Source organism: Lampris incognitus, chromosome 9, assembly GCF_029633865.1.
Source record: "Lampris incognitus isolate fLamInc1 chromosome 9, fLamInc1.hap2, whole genome shotgun sequence".
NCBI classification, from domain to species: domain Eukaryota; kingdom Metazoa; phylum Chordata; class Actinopteri; order Lampriformes; family Lampridae; genus Lampris; species Lampris incognitus.
Window position 1 is genome coordinate 59769273 of NC_079219.1, and position 20906 is coordinate 59790178.

At 46.2% G+C, this 20906-nt stretch overlaps 1 protein-coding gene across 3 annotated transcripts in view; it reads left to right on the forward strand.

The window, feature by feature from the left end:
- Positions 1-20906, forward strand: part of crppa (CDP-L-ribitol pyrophosphorylase A) — a 66966-nt gene that overhangs the window by 20466 nt on the left and 25594 nt on the right. For 2 of the 3 annotated variants that reach the window (XM_056286781.1, XM_056286782.1), the window contains exons 7-9: positions 4823-4900; positions 6195-6287; positions 15278-15409. In XM_056286781.1, the coding sequence (XP_056142756.1) occupies positions 4823-4900; positions 6195-6287; positions 15278-15409 (303 nt within the window). The remainder of the gene's footprint in view (positions 1-4822; positions 4901-6194; positions 6288-15277; positions 15410-20906) is intronic. The other variant, XM_056286783.1, reaches the window with a different exon arrangement.

Consider the following 20906-nt stretch of genomic DNA (forward strand, 5'->3'; position numbering starts at 1 on the left):
TGCAGGCCACATGTAACTCTAAATAATACTTCTGGTCTGGGTCCCACCCGCTTTAAATCGTGTCACATGTACATCTAAATAATACTTCTGGTCTGGGTCCCACCTGCTTTAAATCATGTCACATGTACATCTAAATAATACTTCTGGTCTGGGTCCCACCCGCTTTAAATCGTGTCACATGTACATCTAAATAATACTTCTGGTCTGGGTCCCACCTGCTTTAAATCATGTCACATGTACATCTAAATAATACTTCTGGTCTGGGTCCCACCTGCTTTAAATCGTGTCACATGTACATCTAAATAATACTTCTGGTCTGGGTCCCACCCGCTTTAAATCGTGTCACATGTACATCTAAATAATACTTCTGGTCTGGGTCCCACCTGCTTTAAATCATGTCACATGTACATCTAAATAATACTTCTGGTCTGGGTCCCACCCGCTTTAAATCGTGTCACATGTACATCTAAATAATACTTCTGGTCTGGGTCCCACCTGCTTTAAATCATGTCACATGTACATCTAAATAATACTTCTGGTCTGGGTCCCACCTGCTTTAAATCGTGTCACATGTACATCTAAATAATACTTCTGGTCTGGGTCCCACCCGCTTTAAATCGTGTCACATGTACATCTAAATAATACTTCTGGTCTGGGTCCCACCCGCTTTAAATCATGTCACATGTACATCTAAATAATACTTCTGGTCTGGGTCCCACCCGCTTTAAATCATGTCACACGTACATCTAAATAATACTTCTGGTCTGGGTCCCACCCGCTTTAAATCATGTCACATGTACATCTAAATAATACTTCTGGTCTGGGTCCCACCCGCTTTAAATCATGTCACATGTACATCTAAATAATACTTCTGGCCTGGGTCCCACCCGCTTTAAATCATGTCACATGTACATCTAAATAATACTTCTGGTCTGGGTCCCACCCGCTTTAAATCATGTCACACGTACATCTAAATAATACTTCTGGTCTGGGTCCCACCTGCTTTAAATCATGTCACATGTACATCTAAATAATACTTCTGGTGTGGGTCCCACCCGCTTTAAATCATGTCACATGTACATCTAAATAATACTTCTGGTCTGGGTCCCACCCGCTTTAAATCATGTCACACGTACATCTAAATAATACTTCTGGCCTGGGTCCCACCTGCTTTAAATCGTGTCACATGTACATCTAAATAATACTTCTGGTCTGGGTCCCACCTGCTTTAAATCGTGTCACATGTACATCTAAATAATACTTCTGGTCTGGGTCCCACCCGCTTTAAATCGTGTCACATGTACATCTAAATAATACTTCTGGTCTGGGTCCCACCCGCTTTAAATCATGTCACATGTACATCTAAATAATACTTCTGGTCTGGGTCCCACCCGCTTTAAATCATGTCACACGTACATCTAAATAATACTTCTGGTCTGGGTCCCACCCGCTTTAAATCATGTCACATGTACATCTAAATAATACTTCTGGTCTGGGTCCCACCTGCTTTAAATCATGTCACATGTACATCTAAATAATACTTCTGGTCTGGGTCCCACCTGCTTTAAATCGTGTCACATGTACATCTAAATAATACTTCTGGCCTGGGTCCCACCCGCTTTAAATCGTGTCACATGTACATCTAAATAATACTTCTGGTCTGGGTCCCACCTGCTTTAAATCGTGTCACACGTACATCTAAATAATACTTCTGGTCTGGGTCCCACCTGCTTTAAATCATGTCACACGTACATCTAAATAATACTTCTGGTCTGGGTCCCACCTGCTTTAAATCATGTCACATGTACATCTAAATAATACTTCTGGTGTGGGTCCCACCTGCTTTAAATCATGTCACATGTACATCTAAATAATACTTCTGGTCTGGGTCCCACCCGCTTTAAATCATGTCACATGTACATCTAAATAATACTTCTGGTGTGGGTCCCACCCGCTTTAAATCGTGTCACATGTACATCTAAATAATACTTCTGGTCTGGGTCCCACCTGCTTTAAATCATGTCACATGTACATCTAAATAATACTTCTGGTCTGGGTCCCACCCGCTTTAAATCGTGTCACATGTACATCTAAATAATACTTCTGGTCTGGGTCCCACCTGCTTTAAATCGTGTCACATGTACATCTAAATAATACTTCTGGTCTGGGTCCCACCTGCTTTAAATCATGTCACATGTACATCTAAATAATACTTCTGGCCTGGGTCCCACCCGCTTTAAATCGTGTCACATGTACATCTAAATAATACTTCTGGCCTGGGTCCCACCCGCTTTAAATCATGTCACACGTACATCTAAATAATACTTCTGGTCTGGGTCCCACCCGCTTTAAATCATGTCACATGTACATCTAAATAATACTTCTGGTCTGGGTCCCACCCGCTTTAAATCATGTCACATGTACATCTAAATAATACTTCTGGTCTGGGTCCCACCCGCTTTAAATCATGTCACACGTACATCTAAATAATACTTCTGGTCTGGGTCCCACCCGCTTTAAATCATGTCACATGTACATCTAAATAATACTTCTGGTCTGGGTCCCACCTGCTTTAAATCATGTCACATGTACATCTAAATAATACTTCTGGCCTGGGTCCCACCAGCTTTAAATCATGTCACATGTACATCTAAATAATACTTCTGGTCTGGGTCCCACCCGCTTTAAATCATGTCACATGTACATCTAAATAATACTTCTGGTCTGGGTCCCACCTGCTTTAAATCGTGTCACATGTACATCTAAATAATACTTCTGGCCTGGGTCCCACCCGCTTTAAATCGTGTCACATGTACATCTAAATAATACTTCTGGTCTGGGTCCCACCTGCTTTAAATCATGTCACACGTACATCTAAATAATACTTCTGGTCTGGGTCCCACCCGCTTTAAATCATGTCACACGTACATCTAAATAATACTTCTGGTCTGGGTCCCACCCGCTTTAAATCATGTCACACGTACATCTAAATAATACTTCTGGTCTGGGTCCCACCTGCTTTAAATCGTGTCAGGGTTCTGCAAATCCTGCAAGTCTACATTTTCAACTAAATAAATGGTTTCACTTCCAAGCCGTAAGCCATAAGCACTTATCTTTCAAAATCAGTTTACCCCCAAAACATATTTATCCCACTGCCACAAAACATGTTTATCCCACTGCCACATTGTTTTTCCACTTTGCCTTTGTTGTTATAATGTTGTTTTGATGGTATAATGTTGTTGTTTTGATGTTGTTTTGTTGTTTTAATGGGGGGGGGACACAGCTGGATGTGAACGTCAGAGTCAGAGCATTTGTTTCAATGTGCATTTCCTGTGTGTGTGTGTGTGTGTGTGTGTGTGTGTGTGTGTGTGTGTGTGTGTGTGTGTGTGAGAAACACCATTACCAGAGAATGATTACTAGCAAAACAAGCCAGACAAAGGTAAAAGTGAAACAGACATGGTGTGCTGGCCAGCAGCCTCGTATCAGCCTGTGCCAATGCCAGAGCTCAGCGGAAAGATCCGGAGCTGAAGTGTCCTTGTACTTTGAGCAAAAAGGCTTTTACGACTTTTGGCCGTACAGTTGGTCTTTGATTCAATTTGCAGTGAAATGAAATGTGACTTGGCTCACACAGGGTCCCTGTTCCTGGCCTCAGCATACACGCCTGGGGTTTCTTGTCAGTTCAGAAGTAAAAGGTGGGTTCTCGTCAGTTCAGAAGTAAAAGGTGGGTTCTCGTCAGTTCAGAAGTAAAAAGTGGGTTCTCGTCAGTTCAGAAGTAAAAAGTGGTTTCTTGTCTGTTCAGAAGTAGAAAGTGGTTTCTTGTCGGTTCAGAAGTAAAAAGTGGGTTCTCGTCAGTTCAGAAGTAAAAAGTGGGTTCTCGTCAGTTCAGAAGTAAAAAGTGGGTTCTCGTCAGTTCAGAAGTAAAAAGTGGGTTCTCGTCGGTTCAGAAGTAAAAAGTGGTTTCTTGTCGGTTCAGAAGTAAAAAGTGGTTTCCTGCTGTGTATTTTTCATCATGGCTGCCGTTTGTCTTAACGAGCCTCTGATTGCAGCGGGGAGGAAGAAGCCTCTTGGTCGTACGTTTGCCGCCATAACTGCTGGACAAGTGTTGCTATTTTTCATCCCTGTTTTCTAATCGGAAAATGATTCATGAGGGCTTCTGGGTAGTTTAGCGGTCTATTCTGTTACCTACCAATACAGGGATCGGCAGTGCAAATCCCTGTGTTACCTCCGGCTTGCTCGGGCGTCCCTACAGACACAATTGGCTGTGTCTGCGGGTGGGGAGCCGGATGTGGGTATGTGTCCTGGTCGCTGCACTAGCACCTCCTCTGGTCAGTCGGGGCGCCTGTTCAGGGGGAACTGGGGGGAATAGCGTGATCCTCCCACACGCTACGTCCCCCAGGTGAAACTCCTCACTGTCAGGTGAAAAGAAGTGGCTGGTGACTCCACATGTATCAGAGGAGGCATGTGGTAGTCTGCAGCCCTCCCTGGATCAGCAGGGGGGGTGGAGCAGCAACCAGGATGGCTCGAACGAGTGGGGTAATTGACCAAGTACAACTGGGGATAAAAAGGGGACCCCCCCCAAAAAAAAAGAAAGAAAAAGAAAAAGATCCATGACAGGAAGGCAGGTGGGTGTTCTGTGGGGTTCAATGACTGAGTAAGTGGAAAGAACGAGAACCAAAAGGCGTTTGACCCTCTAGCACCAAAGTTACCGAGACACTGGGCATCAGACGCATCAGGACCCTCTGTCTTTTGACCCCCTCGTTTAACCTCAAGACTAACCAGAAGAAGGTGCTTTTTTCTAACATAAGGTTCCTCCATCTCACAGGAGTTGGACATCATCCCAGACCTGATGGGAGACAACGCCAGGTGTCTGTCAAGAGACTGGAACTTTGTCCAGGTTTCTGTAAGTTGCTGTTTTTTTATGAAAAATATCAGAAAAGAATCACATCCGTGCTTTTACATTCCTGAAATTCGAGGCTCCATCTTGAGTCCTGACATTATGAAACTGATGAAAATGGGACTCTTTAGATCCAAGCAGATCCCGGGGTTTGCTCGGACCGCCAGTAGAGGTACTGGTATACATACGTAAGACCAAGACTTTGTTTGCCAGTGGCCAGATATTCCTCCCTATCCCAGTATGTGTGAGCGGGAGGAAAAACATCAGGAACCGACTTGGTGATCTGAAAGGGGGGCTATCAACAATCCCAGGATATGAAACCCAGGACTATACCTCGACATTGGTGTGAAAGAGGTTTCACACCAAAATCGGGGTATTATCGTGTACAAAATTGGGGTATTGTCGGGGTATTGACCAAAATTTCCAGCCCGAGTGTAGCGTAGGTTACATGGTTGATTGATGAAGCCATAACGTGAAATGAAATGGCATTCCCCCCCCCCTTTTTCTCCTCAATTGTACCCATCCAATTACCCCACTTTACTGAGCCGTCCCGGTCTCTGCTCCACCCCCTCTGCCGATCCGGGGAGGGCTGCAGACTACCACATGCCTCCTCCCTTACATGTGGAGTCACCAGCCGCTTCTTTTCAGCTGACAGTGAGGAGTTTCACCAGGGGGACGTAGTGCGTGGGAGGATCACGCTATTCCCCCCAGTCCCCCCTCCCTGAACAGGCGCCCTGACCGACCAGAGGAGGCGCTATTGCAGCGACCACAACACATCCCACATCCGGCTTCCCACCCGCAGACACGGCCAATTGTGTCTGTAGGGACGCCTGATCAAGCCGAAGGTAACACGGGGATTCAAACTGGCGAGCCCCGTGTTGGGTAGAACTGACACTTTCTTAGTCTGAGGACACAAAATGCTTTACAATGAATTGATTGCATCACATTACATTGGTGGTCCCGGTGGAAACTGATCCCCCAATTTTGGCAGTGTCAATGCCTTGCTCAAGGTATATGCCACCGTAACACCAGGCGCACATGTACACATGAAGACATGTAGGTCAGGTGACTCGGTCGAGCTAAATTGTCCCTAGGTGTGAATGTGTGTGTGTGTCGGCCCTGTGATGGCCTGGAGGCCCGTCCAAAGTGTCTCCCCGCCTGCCGCCCAATGACTGCTGGGATAGGCTCCAGCGACCCCGCAACCCTGACAGCAGGATAAGCGGTTTAGATGATGGATGGATGGATGGGAAGCTTTAGAGTAACGCGTCGAGCACATTTTCTCTCCTTTCTGTCGTTGAAGGTGAGCAGTCCTCGTCCCTGTGAGGTGGAGGCCATCATAAGAGCTCTGGAAGCAGCGGAACGAACCGTCTTACACCCGGCGGTTCTTGTTTGGGTGAGTTCACATGGGAGTGTGTGTGGTGAGGGAGCCTCACATGAATTCACTTGTGCGCTGCTCTCTTAAAACCCCTTCCTGGTTCAAATAGTGGACATTTGAGATGTCTCGCTCCATCTCTCGTGCATCCCTCCCACCTTGTTTAAGCTTGTTGTGAGTGGGCTGTGTTGTTCTAAGGATGCTGTGAGACAGCACAGGTACGGGAATGGTTTGAGGCCAGGGAATCAGGAGTGATCCACTGTCACGGTGGCGTGCCAGGTTTAATGAGTGAACACAAAAACAAACAGATCAAATTCACAACAGAAAAAAAGGATTTACAAGAGGCGTTGAACCTGCTGTTCTTCTCCGTCTTCTTATAACTGACCTTTCACACCCCAAACTGCAGCACAACTTGGAAAATAAATCTATGCCTTGTGACAAGACGTTTAAGGTTTTTATTTTATTCCGTCTTCATTTTACCATTAAACCCTGTCTTCATTTTACCATTAAACCCTGTCTTCATTTTACCATTAAACCCTGTCTTCATTTTACCATTAAACCCTGTCTTCATTTTACCACTAAACCCTGTCTTCATTTTACCACTAAACCCTGTCTTCCTTTTACCACTAAACCCTGTCTTCATTTGTGTTAGTCATGCTGGCTTTTCAGTCAGGGATCAGGAATCAGGAACACCTTATTTGTCATTTCACTTCATGCACTTGTGTACACGAAATGAAACGAAATGCTCCCAGCCCACAGCAGCACAACACAAAGACAACAACACATCCAAATACTATAAGAACACACATATCCAAACTAACACAATAATCTAAACTAACTCAAAAGTCCCTGTCCAAGGGAACGAACGCCAGCCAGGATGACTGTGGAACCGCCGGTCTGCATGGGCTAGCAGTTAGCTTAGCCCGCCCCGCTTCCGCGTCCTGTCAGACTGCCCTCGGCGTTTCCTCCTCGGGCACAGCTCCAGGCAGGGGCCGTGGTCCCTGGGCCCACCAGATGAAGCAGACCAGGCTCTCCCAGCCGATCCAACGCCAGCCAAACACCCTCCACACACCTCCCCGCACTCCTCATGATGACACCAAAAACACCAGAGTCAATGCCAGGTGAGGCCGCCGCCACACCGCCCTCGGTGTTACCGGAACTGCCGGTCTGCATGGGCTAGCAGTTAGCTTAGCCTGCCCCGCTCTCCCAGCAGATCCAGCGAAAGCGAAATTTAGACGCAGTCGTGGACAAAGACACTGTATGGACGGTACTGGGTGAGGCGGCTGCAAATGCGAATTCGCGCCGCCATCTTCCCAACTTGTGGTGTGGGAAGATGGCGGTTGTTATTGAAGCAATGGATTGCTCAGGGTGAGGAATGCGATCTTATTGTGAAACAAGTGCAGAGGGGTTGCCCACTCTGGGATTTATATCTTACTGCAGACTTTTAAAAGATGGCCAGCACAGCAGCAGTCATCACAGTACACTTGATCTCATGAAATCTACTTTAAACGTAGTGTTGGGGACTGTATCAGCCTCTCTGGAAACGGACTGAGAACGACAAAGGACGTCTCCATTACATTTCCCACACTTTGAATGAACTTTTCTTTGCATGTCAGTGCAGACATCTGGTGCAAGACAGATCCAGTTTCCTCGAGGTACATGTACTACACGACCGGCCAAACCTTTCTCCTTTTTCTTTCTCCTGCTTGTAAAAACATCACCTGTAGTCCAGCGAGGGGCCCTTTGAGGATCCCTGTTGCCATTTAGAAACCCTACACCTCCCGGCAGAGCACCTCAGCTCAGCCTTGCTTAGCTTTCGGTCTACTTCAAATGCCGGCGTAGCTCACGCGGTAACACTGACATGAGGACGGTGAAACCAACTAAGACAAAACTAAAACAAACCGATCGAGTCTGAGCCACCAGTAATCTGTCAGATGTTTGAGAAGGGGGCTGGTCAGCGCTTTGTTTTTATTTTTGAAATTGACCTTTTAGCCCAAGGCACACAACAGCTGCAGAAACCGTGCAAGGTAACAAGGAAAAATATCCCAAGAGACTTAGTTTTCTAGTCTGTCTCTAGCCGGTCTTTAACAATGCCAAAACAACTCCACTTTAATCACTGCAGATGTCACATGGTTGCCTTCATTGCTGGAAGCTCTGGTTTTGATTTATTATTATTATTTTTTTGATTTTGATATACTTTAATGATCTCCATAGAGACATTCTGCTCTGCACTGAACCCGTCCTGGCTGTGTAGCTAGGAGCAGTGGGCAGCCGCCGTGCAGCACCTGGGGACCAACTCCAGTTGGTCTTGCCATGCCTCGGTCAGGGGCCCAGACAGGAGTACTGACCCTAACATGCATGACTACAATGTGTATGATAGAGCGACACGGGAGTTTACATGTGAGCTGTTGGTGCATGAATTGAATTGCCTATAATGCAACTGTTTACTCATACTAGTGCTAAAGCTCGTTTACTCATACTAGAGCTAAAGATTGTTTACTTATACTAGAGCTAAAGATTGTTTACTTATACTAGAGCTAAAGATTGTTTACTCTAGAGCTAAAGATTGTTTACTCATACTAGAGCTGAAGATTGTTTACTCATACTAGAGCTAAAGATTGTTTACTCATACTAGAGCTAAAGATTGTTCACTCGTACTAGAGCTAAAGATTGTTTACTCATTCTAGAGCTAAAGATTGTTTACTCATACTAGCGCTAAAGATTGTTTACTCATTCTAGAGCTAAAAGATTGTTTACTCATACTAGAGCTAAAGATTGTTTACTCATTCTAGAGCTAAAGATTGTTTACTCATACTAGAGCTAAAGATTGTTTACTCATACTAGCGCTAAAGATTGTTTACTCGTACTAGAGCTAAAGATTGCTTACTCATACTAGAGCTAAAGATTTTTTACTCATACTAGAGCTAAAGATTTTTTACTCGTACTAGAGCTAAAGATTGTTTACTCATACTAGAGCTAAAGATTGTTTACTCATACTAGAGCTAAAGATTTTTTACTCGTACTAGAGCTAAAGATTGTTTACTCATACTAGAGCTAAAGATTTTTTACTCGTACTAGAGCTAAAGATTGTTTACTCGTACTAGAGCTAAAGATTGTTTACTCATACTAGCGCTAAAGATTGTTTACTCGTACTAGAGCTAAAGATTGCTTACTCATACTAGAGCTAAAGATTTTTTACTCGTACTAGAGCTCAAGATTGTTTACTCATACTAGAGCTAAAGATTTTTTACTCGTACTAGAGCTAAAGATTGTTTACTCGTACTAGAGCTAAAGATTGTTTACTCATACTAGAGATAAAGATTGTTTACTCATACTAGAGCTAAAGATTGGCAAAAATGGAAATGTTAAATTGCCTTTCATAAAAGATGTGAGCTGTTGTTTATGGACCCTGGATGGGGCCTAATTTAAGTCGAAGCCTCCAGGCAGCTTCTCAGAAGAATATGAAGAAAGTGTGTCTTTTGAAGTTCTCACATTTTCCTTTTTTTCCGTGACTCTAAAGGCGTTAGGAGGATCCTGGTTTACATACGGTGTAAGATATGATGCCAGACATGTGGTCTGACGCTCTTTAGTGAGTCGATAGGAAGGGATTGTGGTATGGAGAGCAGCCTACTGAAATCTTCTCCTCACCCTTTCTGCTTGGCAGTGATACATTAAAGTATGTTTTCAATAGAAGACTTGTTTTCTTTCTGTTAAACGCACAAACATTTTCATCCCAGTATTTGCTGGTACAGTGCACAACATGATGGGGTGTCTCGGGTACGCAAGTTGTTTCAGAGTAACGACTTCACGTAAATTAACAGCAAACTGACTGTAGTTTGTCAAGGATCTGATTCATGATTAAACAATGCAATCAATGCTTTGCATCAAGCCACTGAAGGATTATATGTTGTACAGTACATGTCAGAGACACGTCTTTTTGATGGTGGGGAAAACGGAGCACCTGGAGAAAACCCACCGCAGACACGGAGAGAACATGCAAACTCCACACAGAGGACAACCTGGGATGACCCCAAGGTTGGACAACCCTGGGGTTTCAGACCCAGGACCTTCTTGCTGTGAGATGACAGCGCCAACCACTGCGCCACCATGCCACTCAAAAAAAGGACTTGCGCTTTAGAAACACATTTCTCAAGTTGTTGCCTCGAGTGAAGGAGTTCAAGTATCTCGGGGTCTTGTTCATGAGTGAGGGATGGATGGCGTGGGAGATTGACAGGCGGCTTGGTGCAGCATCAGCAGTAATGTGGACGTTGTACTCGACTGTTGCGGTGAAGAGGGAGCTGAGCTGGAAGGCAAAGCTCTCAATTTACCAGTCAATCTTCGTTCCACCCCTCACCTATGGTCATGAGCTTTGGGTAGTGACCGAAAGGGTGAGATCGCAGATACAGGTGGCTGAAATGAGTTTCGTCCGTAGGGTGTCTGGGCTCAGCCTTAGAGATAGGGTGAGGAGCTCGGACATCCGGAGGGAGCTTGGAGTAGAGCCACTGCTCCTTCATGTCGAAACGAGCCAGTTGAGGTGGTTTGGGCATCTGATTAGGATGCCTCCTGGGCACCTTCCTTTGGAGGTTTACCGGGCACGGCCAACTGGGAGGAGACCCCGAGGTAGACCCAGAACTCGCTGGAGGGACTACATGTCCAGTCTGGCCTGGGAACATCTTGGGATCCCCCAGGAGGAGCTGGAGGACGTTGCTGGGGAGAGGGACGTCTGGAGTTCCCTACTTAGCTTGCTGCCACCATGACCCGACCCTGGAGAAGCGGCTGAAGATGAATGAATGAATTTCTCAAGTTAAGAACTATAGGAATTATCCCTGGAAGTGCAGTCTTTATAAGTAGAGTCTGTTAGCTGTTTAATGGAGATTGTAAGACATACGTACACACCTGTGAACACACATCACATCACACTGTGGCTACACCAGAGCCAGTGCATCTAAACACTTTCACAAGTTAAGAGCTCTGTCTCAACCAAACTACACCTGTTCTGCCCTGTTCTTATTCTGCTCCACTGCTATATTCTCATCTTTTCTGTGCTTTTATGTCTCCTTTAGTTTTTTTTATTTTAATTTTGTATAACGGAATGATTATATACTTAACAACTCTCAATAGTATTTTTCTAAAATAGTCTGCGAGAGGAACTGTGGTGTCATGACAGCACAGAGGGAGTAGTAGTGATATATTAGCCTTTAAAACAAACAACTGAAAATCAGTAGCATTAGTGATTCACACAAACCCTTCTTTCAACTCCACGGCAGACTCGGTTTCATGGACATGTTGGAACATGGATGAATGCGGGCTGGGAAGGCGTGACTATGAGTCTTCAACCTGAAACGTGAAGCAGTCCCTGAGGTTCACATTTATTTATAAATGTGGTTAAACTGCCTAGCCAAGGGTTTTGGGCTGGAGTCAAATGCCCTAGGCTGCTATTTATCACAGGTCGAATCAGTTGGTGGTAAAAGCAACGGGGTCAGCGGAGGATGATTTTCATATAGAACAAGAAATAAGCTGTAAGGTAGAGGTAGTCTGAGAGAACAGCTATGAAAATCTGGTCAGAGGGTGGAAAAAAACAATTGGACCACTGAGCAAGGCACCCAATCCCACAATGTTCAGTGGAGCTGCTCAGTTGTTGTCAGCACTGGGGCCCAGTTGTTATCACTGTTGCCACAGCAAGAAGATCCTGGGTTTGAATCCAGGCCATCCCAGGTCCTTTCTGTGTGGAGTTTGCATATTCTCCCTGTGCCTCCATGGATTTCCGCCGGGTTCTCCGGTTTCCTCCCACCATCAAACACATGTATGTTAGAGTTAATATGCCCGTCTGTGGCCCTGACTAAGGCAATGGAAAGAAGAACTGGACTTGGCTGGAGGTGGAGCAGCTAACAGTGTGGTGCAAATCCCACAACCTCTCCCTGAACATAAATAAAACAAGAGATGGTAATTGACTTCAGGAGGGCTGGCAGGCACCATCATACGCTGCTGACCATCGATGGTGCCACTGTTTAGAGGGTCAGTAACATCAAGTTCCTGGGAGTGCACCTGGTGGACTACCTGACCTCAACCATTAACACCTTGGCCTTCATTAAAAAGGCCCAACAGCGGCTTCATCCCCTCCGGAGACTTAGAAGGGCAAGTCTCCCCATTCCAGCCCTCGCCACCTTCTACCGGGGCACCATTGAAAGCATTCTGACCTATGGTCTCACTTCCTGGTTCAGTAACTGCATAGCGACCGAACAACCCCAGCTGAACAAGATAGTGAAGACAGGTAGCAAGATCGTTTGTGCCCCTCTGCCCTTCCTGTTGGAGATTATCATCAAGGCTGGTCACAGAGCCTCCAGCATCATTAAGGATCCCCACCATCCTTCTCACAACCTGTTTTCCCTCCTACCGTCTGGGGAGAGGTACAGGAGCATCTGTGCTACATCCAGCAGAATGCTAAATAGCTTCTACCCACAAGCAGTCAGGATCATTAACAAACTGTGCCCCCCTCCAAAGTCATGCCCCCCACCTACCCTCTACCCCCCCCCCATCACTGCTGGTTACTTGTTGACAGACACCAGCAGTCAACATTGAACTGAAATGGCACTTGATGGCAGTGTATTTGTGTTGCACTTGAATGGTCTGTGTTGTTAACTGTGCTTTTTTGTTTTGTTCTCTGTTTTACCTCTGTTTTTAGCGGCATCATTTTTAGGTAAATTTTAGATATATATTTCTATCTTTTCTGTTGCACTGCTGTGGGCTGGGAGAAACAGCATTTGTTCGTTTTTATGTATGCAGGTACATAATGAAATTACAGTGAACCAAATCTTGAATCTCGAGTTGGTCCCCGGGTGCTGCACTGTGGCTGTCCACTGCTCCTGTACCATAGCATGGGTAAGATGACACACAAGGTGTCTGTCTTTAGTTAGCTGGCATGTCAGATGCTTTGACAAGGAGACTGGACATAACTGAGTATATCTTCCTCTTACAGCCAAAAGCAGTGGGTTCTGTGTCATGTCTGTCAATATTTACCGGTAGAGCTGATGCGTAGTCAGTATTTTCCTGCACCAACGTCACTAAGGTAAATTCTTGTGTATTTCTGTTCATAGTGATGGAAGAGCTTTTGCCTTTGTTGAATTAATGTGATTTGCACATTTCTGCTTCCGGTGTTGGAAGATGGCTGCGTGAATTCGCGTTTGTGGCGGCCTCGCCCAGTACCGTCCAGGCAGTGTCTTTGTCCACGTCTGTGTCTAAGTTTTGTCTTCATTTGATGGCTGGGAGAGTTGGCGCTGGATCGGCTGGGAGAGCGGGGCAGGCTAAGCTAACTGCTAGCCCATGTTTTTTTTATAAATTTATTTCTAGTTTCTCCCCTTATCCCACCCGATTAACCCAATGGCATATGGCCGGAACTCTTGTGGAATAGCTCCCCTGGCTCACGTTTCCACAGGAAGGAGATAGTCATAACACCAGCTTCCTTCAAACTCGTGTTGGCTGCTCTCGCTAGTTTCCACGCTGAAGCCTTGCATGGATCGCATTACCTTCAGGCCGCGAAGGAGGCGTAGGGAGAATGCTTTCAGTTGCTTGGCTGCAGGCGCCCGGATGGGCCAGAGGGGTCGCACTCACTATCCCTCGGATAAGGGCGGCCTAATGAATGCCTTACCCCGCGGACGCTCTGGCTGTGACTGGTTACGGCGAGTGTGGGATACGAACCTCCCAGCCACATGACGAGTGGACTGTAAGAACGGCGGTTTATCCGCTCACCCATCAGAGCGGCGCTTGACTGTGGTGTTTTTGATGTCATCGTGGGGAGGTGTGTCGAGGGTGTCTGGCTGGGAGAGCTGGGCTGGATCGGCTGGGAGAGCCTGGTCTGCTGCGTCCGGTGGGCCCGGGGACCACGACCCCTGCCTGGAGCTTCACCCGAGGAGGAAATGCCGAGGGCGGTCAGACAGGACGTAGAAGTGGGCGGGCTAAGCTAACTGCTAACCCATGCAGACCGGTGGTTCCGACAGTCATCAGTCATATGTGTGTTAGTGTGGGTATGTGTGTTAATGTGGAAATGTGTGTTAGTGTGGATTTGTGTGTTATTTTGGGTATGTGTGTTAGTGTGGATTTGTGTGTTAGTGTGGATTTGTGTGTTAGTGTGGATATGTGTGTTAGTTTGGGTATGTGTGTTAGTGTGGATTTGTGTGTTAGTGTGGATTTGTGTGTTATTTTGGGTATCTGTGTTCTTGTAGTTTTTGGATGTGTGTTGTCTTTGTGTTGCACTGCTGTGGGCTGAAGGAACCAGCACTTTGTTTCATGTCATGTACACCAGTGCATGAAGTGAAATGACAAAGTGCTGCTGGTTGCTGACAAGGTGCTGCTGGTTGCTGACAAGCCAGACTCGGGGGTGTGTTTGTCCAGACGCAGGTTTGACCCCACGTGTCCCCGTTGCCTCCCAGCTGGTGTGACAGTTAACTGTCTGGCTGAGTAATGTATTCAAGTGTAGGTGTGATAACCGCACGTTTAGAACAGAGTTCTCGATACATTTGACGAGCTGCTCATTAGTTTTACACATCACCCCCGTGTGTGTGACAGCATAACGAGAGGGCATTAATCACCTTACGCCTCTGTCAGCAGACGGGGGTGGAAAACGGCGAAGTGGTGGCTACGTGTCAGGATGACAAAGTGTCGTGAGCCAGTCTCAGCTTTTTGCCTTAATTGATGCCCGTTTATGAAAATAAACCTGAGAGGAATCTGAAGATCTGCCACTGAGTTAGAGTAAGTAATTACAGCCCCCCCCCCAGATACCTGCGTAATAACCCGTGTGTATTTACTGTCAACACAGCAGCCCACTACTCCCGAACCCTCCCCACTACTACCACCTTAAATAAACAGGCCTGTTGGCTTCCAACGTGCCCCTACGTCTCCTTGAACAATGAGCCGTAATGGCTCCCGGGTAGAGAGCCGTAATGGCTCCCGGGTAGACGATGCTGGCTGCTGGCGGGCGTGTTGTGATGAAGCCCTGTGGCGTTTTGTTTTGATAGGTGCATTTGAACGTTTCGGATGGGCCATTCATCAGCCAGAGAAGGGAAGAGACGGCAGCGATCGCGGAGCTGGCTTCAGTCGCCAAATCCAGAAACGTTCTGCTTTACGGGGTCCGGCTTCATCGCTCGCAGGTCAGTCTCTTCCTCTTCCTCAGCATTCTCTCTTCTTCTGTGTGTCCGTTAGTAAGTTATTCATAGCTTTTGTGAGCTCACAGAGTTTGGCCAGACTGTACCTTGTGATGAAGGCCAAAGTCAGCAGAGGGGAAACGTCTGCCCAGCCCCTCATTCCGGCGGCTTGTCAGGTATCTGGGCTTCAAGCTGGGGTGCCGTCTGTTGTTGCCCTGTGTTTGTGTCGGTGTGCAGACGTGCACAACTACATCTGTGCGTGCATGACTGTGCAGGGATGCGTGCCCGTTTGTGTGATGTGGGTGGCAGGATATCAACCTTTAGGGTACGGTCACACAGGTGCAAAATGAACATGGGTGACTCTTCGCCTCCAGTTGGCTTCCGTTCTGTGTGGGCGAAGGGGCGGATAAAACATTCGCTTCCGGCGGTGAAGGAAATTCACATCTTCGCTTCATGTGGAGTTCAACTTTAGTGAACTTTGACCTGCAGCCTCAACCAACAGCAAAGAAGTGTGTGTGGTTGACCCCGCTTGGTGTCACATCCTGCACTGCCCACATTTAGCAAGACAAGATACGAATTTCGCCCGGGCAGGCGATGGTCCTTCGCCTGCATTCACCCACGTGTGACCTTAGAGTTAACCTCCCGCCGCATGTGTGGCGTGGTATTCTTTCAGCTGAATAACGGAGGGATGAACCGTATCTAGAGGTGCTTTCATCCTAAAAAGCTGTTTAAGTCCACCACCACATGTTGCTTCAAGCATACAGCTGAGGCTGGGTGTCATGACAACCTGCAGCAGGGTGTTGGAGGTTGGCCCTCCAAGCACTGGCTGGTTTTCAGAGTTGATGTGGTTGACCTGAAGTCCTCAGCTGACTGCTCAGTAATTACCAGATGATATGCGATGGAATAAAATATCTCTCACAGCGTCAGATGTCAGCCTATGTACTGCTAAGACGTTGTGGTCATTGAGTTTTTTGGGGGGCCGGGTGGGCACAGTAAGCCGAAAACAAACGGTGAGTATTCCTTGTTTAGTTGGCCAGAGCATGCCGTCATTCATGATTTACTTTCTTGGCCGACTGCAGAAGTCTGGCAGCTACGTCTCCTCACAAACAAGCGGTACAACTTCAGTGCCCCGGGCAGCGTAGGGTTGGTGTAGGTCGCTTTTTAATGCTTTGTCCATGCTGGTGTCGAGGAACCACACGCTGAATCCAGCGTAAGTCTTTTTTGTGTGTGTGGTGTGTGTGTGTGTGTGTGTGGGGGGGTGTTCCACACCCTTTTCTCCCCAATTGTATCCGGCCTATCTTCCGAGCTATCCCGGTCTCTGCTCCACCCCCTCTGCTGATCCGGGGAGGGCTGCAGACTACCACATGCCTCCTCCCATACATGTGGAGTCACCAGCCGCTTCTTTTCACCTGACATGAGGAGTTTCACCAGGGGGACGTAGCACGTGGGAGGATCACGCTATTCCCCCCAGTTCCCCCTCCCCCCTGAACAGTCGCTCCGACCAACCAGAGGAGGCGCTAGTGCAGTGACCAGGACACATACCCACATCCAGCTTCTTACCCGCAGACACGGTCAGTTGTGTCCGCAGGGACGCCTGACCAAGCTGGAGGTAACACGGGGATTCGAACCGGCGATCCCCGTGTTGGTAGCCAACGGAATAGACCGCCACGCCACCTGGACGCCCTCCAGTGTACGTCTTAACTGTGGTCAGTGAGCGAGCAGATTTTGTCAGGCCGTCTAACTGCTACTGGTTCAGGGGTGCCGGGGACACTGGTGGTCTACGTGTGAGTTTGATTCCCCCGCTGACTTGCAGAGACCGCTGCTGTTAAGCAGCCATCCTACTTGAACTGCTCGGAGTGGAGCGTGAGGGAGGAGGGAGTGAACAGGAGGAGATCCTACGTGTCCCCGCATGATAGAATGCTTAGTGTTATGGGATAGTGGCGCTCCAGAATGTGGCGTGGAATAAATCACGAGGATAATTCCTTTTGATTTTCCTTTTAATGAGGATAATTCCTCCTAGATGGCCTTGGTCATACTTGTCAAGATGGTTTCCAGCACTTCCTTTGTCGGCCTTGAGCACACAGCCATTAATTAGAATATTTCTCATGAACTCAAAATTAGTAATTGTTCCTTTCATGTTATGAAAAAGGTTGAAAATATTTGGTAAAACTCAGATCTCAGCTAACATATGGTTGAGCCAAGCTGCTTCCTGCGCAGAACAAACCGGCAGCTGTGCTAACCGTCGTACTGACCATGACGTTACAGAGGGATTCTTTTCTTGCCTGAATTAATCACCTTAGATAAAATTAATCACCTTCGATAAAATTAATCACCTTCGATAAAACTTCTCAAGTTAAGCATACGTTATGGCAGCTGTTGTACAAACGTTGTATGAAAGTCATTATGCCCAGGACAGTGTTCATAACTGTTTATAATGTTTACCAGTAATGCAGCTATTAAAAAGTAGAAACTTGGGAATCGTTTCCATAATCAACACTTTAATAATGTGTTAATAATTTAACACATTATTAATTAAGTAACCTTTAAAGATCTAACTTGAAACTTTAATGCTTGACGGTAGACAGATTTTATCTGGAATACTCTGGATTGTACTCATGAATATACTTGCCGCTTCCGGTGTGTGAAGATGGCGGCGCAGATTCACATTTGTGGCGTCCTCACCCAGCACCGTCCACGCAGCGTCTTTGTCCACGTCTGTGTCTAAGTTTTGTCTTCGTTTGATGGCTGGGAGAGCTGGCGCTGGATCGGCTTGGAGAGCCTGGTTTGCTTCGTCCGGTGGGCCCGAGGACCACGGCCCCTGGCTGGAGCTGCGCCCGAGGAGGAAACGCCGAGGGCGGTCTGACAGGACGCGGGAGCGGGGGTGGTGGCTAAGCTAACTGCTAGCCCATGCAGACCGGCGGTTCTGACAGTCATCCTGGCTGGCGTTTGTTCCCTTGCACAGTGTTGCCTCCGGCTTGGTCGGGCGTCCCTACACACACAATTGGCCGTGTCTGTAGGTGGGGAGCTGGATGTGGGTATGTGTCCTGGTCGCTGCACTAGCGCCTCCTCTGGACGGTTGGGGCACCTGTTTGGGGGGGGGGGGACTGGGGGGAATAGCGTGATCCTCCCACACGCTACGGCCCCCTGGTGAAACTCCTCACTGTCAGGTGAAAAGAAGCGGCTGGTGACTCCAGGAGGAGGCGTGTGGTAGTCTGCAGCCCTCCCCGGATCGGCGGAGGGGGTGGAGCAGAGACCGGGATGGCTCGGAAGAGTGGGGTCATTGGCCAGGTACAATTAGGGAGAAAAAGGCTGAAAAATCCAATAAATAAATAAATAAAAGTGGAAGACGCTGTTACACTGCAGTTATTCTCTAGATCAGTGTTTCTCAACCGGGGGTCCGCGGACCCCTAGTGGTCCGTGGTGTAATTGCAAGGGGTCCGTGAAAATAAAACATCTTTTAAAAAAAAGATCCTATGACATTTATAGAAATAGGATTATTTTACTCAAATGTGACTGAGACCTTTATCTACCTAAACTATAAAGGGTAACAGGACTTTTTTCTCTAATTACATCTGTTTCACAAGTGTAATTTGTTGTATTTTAATAAGAGATCTCGCTCCCGTTTGCATTGTTAAAAGTTACTGCATAAAAATTCTATTGTTACATATATCTGAAAGTTATTGAATACATATTCTGTGTTGTTACATATATCTGAAAGTTACTGAATACATATTCTGTGTTGTTACACATATCTGAAAGTTACTGAATACATATTCTGTTTTGTTACATATATCTGAAAGTTACTGAATACATATTCTGTTTTGTTACACATATCTGAAAGTTACTGAATACATATTCTGTTTTGTTACATATATCTGAAAGTTACTGAATACATATTCTGTTTTGTTACATATATCTGAAAGTTACTGCATAAGAATTCTGTTTTGTTACATATATCTGAAAGTTACTGAATACATATTCTGTTTTGTTACATATATCTGAAAGTTACTGAATACATATTCTGTGTTGTTACATATATCTGAAAGTTACTGAATACATATTCTGTTTTGTTACATATATCTGAAAGTTACTGAATACATATTCTGTTTTGTTACATATATCTGAAAGTTACTGCATAAGAATTCTGTTTTGTTACATATATCTGAAAGTTACTGAATACATATTCTGTTTTGTTACATATATCTGAAAGTTACTGAATACATATTCTGTTTTGTTACATATATCTGAAAGTTACTGAATACATATTCTGTTTTGTTACACATATCTGAAAGTTACTGCATAAAAATCCTGTTGTTACATATATCTGAAAGTTACTGAATACATATTCTGTTTTGTTACATATATCTGAAAGTTACTGAATACATATTCTGTGTTGTTACATATATCTGAAAGTTACTGCATAAGAATTCTGTTTTGTTAACTATATCTAAATTAATTATTTTTGCCCCAAAGAGTGAATAAATGCTATAATGCAATTTAAAATGCAGTTTCTACTGTTTCTACAAATTGCAACCCCCCTCCCCCAAGATCAGGTGGAGGGGTCCTCAGGGTAGATCAATAATACGCAGGGGGTCCAGGACCCCAAAAAGGTTGAGAACCACTGTGATAGATGAGTCAGTGTTTCAGCATCTGCTTGCAAAATGTTCAGAACATTTATTGGATTAATTCTTTTCTCTCGTAGCAACTGCGCTGCCATTTTTAAGCACTGGCAGCCAGACCGTCAGCGCTGTCTCTGAAGTTCTGTTCAGACCTGTCTCAACAGAACTTCAGTTTTTTTCCGTCTCCGTTTTCCCCATGTGTTATCTGGTATGACCGCTGTTTTCCATTCTGGAAAGACGAGAGACATGTTGTGAGAGTGAAGTATGAGGAGTAAATATCATTAGCATGTCCCTTAGCCAGCATCAGACCACATGACTGCACCGTGTCCCCACGGGAAGGTTTACGATGGCGACGGCCTCGGCAGGCTGCAGCAGCAGAAGTCCCCGAGATGGAGGTGACCTGGAAGGAACCGTGAGTTGCAGTGCACGCAATGAGAGGAAGAGTAGGATGAAGAGGAGCAGAGTTTTAAAAGTAGAAATAACAGTTAGCCAGGGTGGAGGAATGAAGCTAGGTGTGGTGTGATGTTGTTTGTGAAGACCTTGTCAGGAACCTGGCAGAACTTACACAGCACACATCACAGGCTGCCAAGGTGCCAGAGCGAAGACATGGGACTGGTTTACTGGATCCAGCTGGATGAGAGATGTTATTAAAGATTTTGCATTTACTTCTTTTTTCTTTTTTTTAATTTGACCCCCTTTTTCTCCCCAATTGTATTCAACCATTTACCCCACTCTTCCGAGCCGTCCCGGTCTCTGCTCCACCCCCTCTGCTGATCCAGGAGGGCTGCAGACTACCACATGCCTCCTCCCATACATGTGGAGTCACCAGCCGCTTCTTTTCACCTGACAGGGAGGAGTTTCACCAGGGGGATGTAGCACGTGGG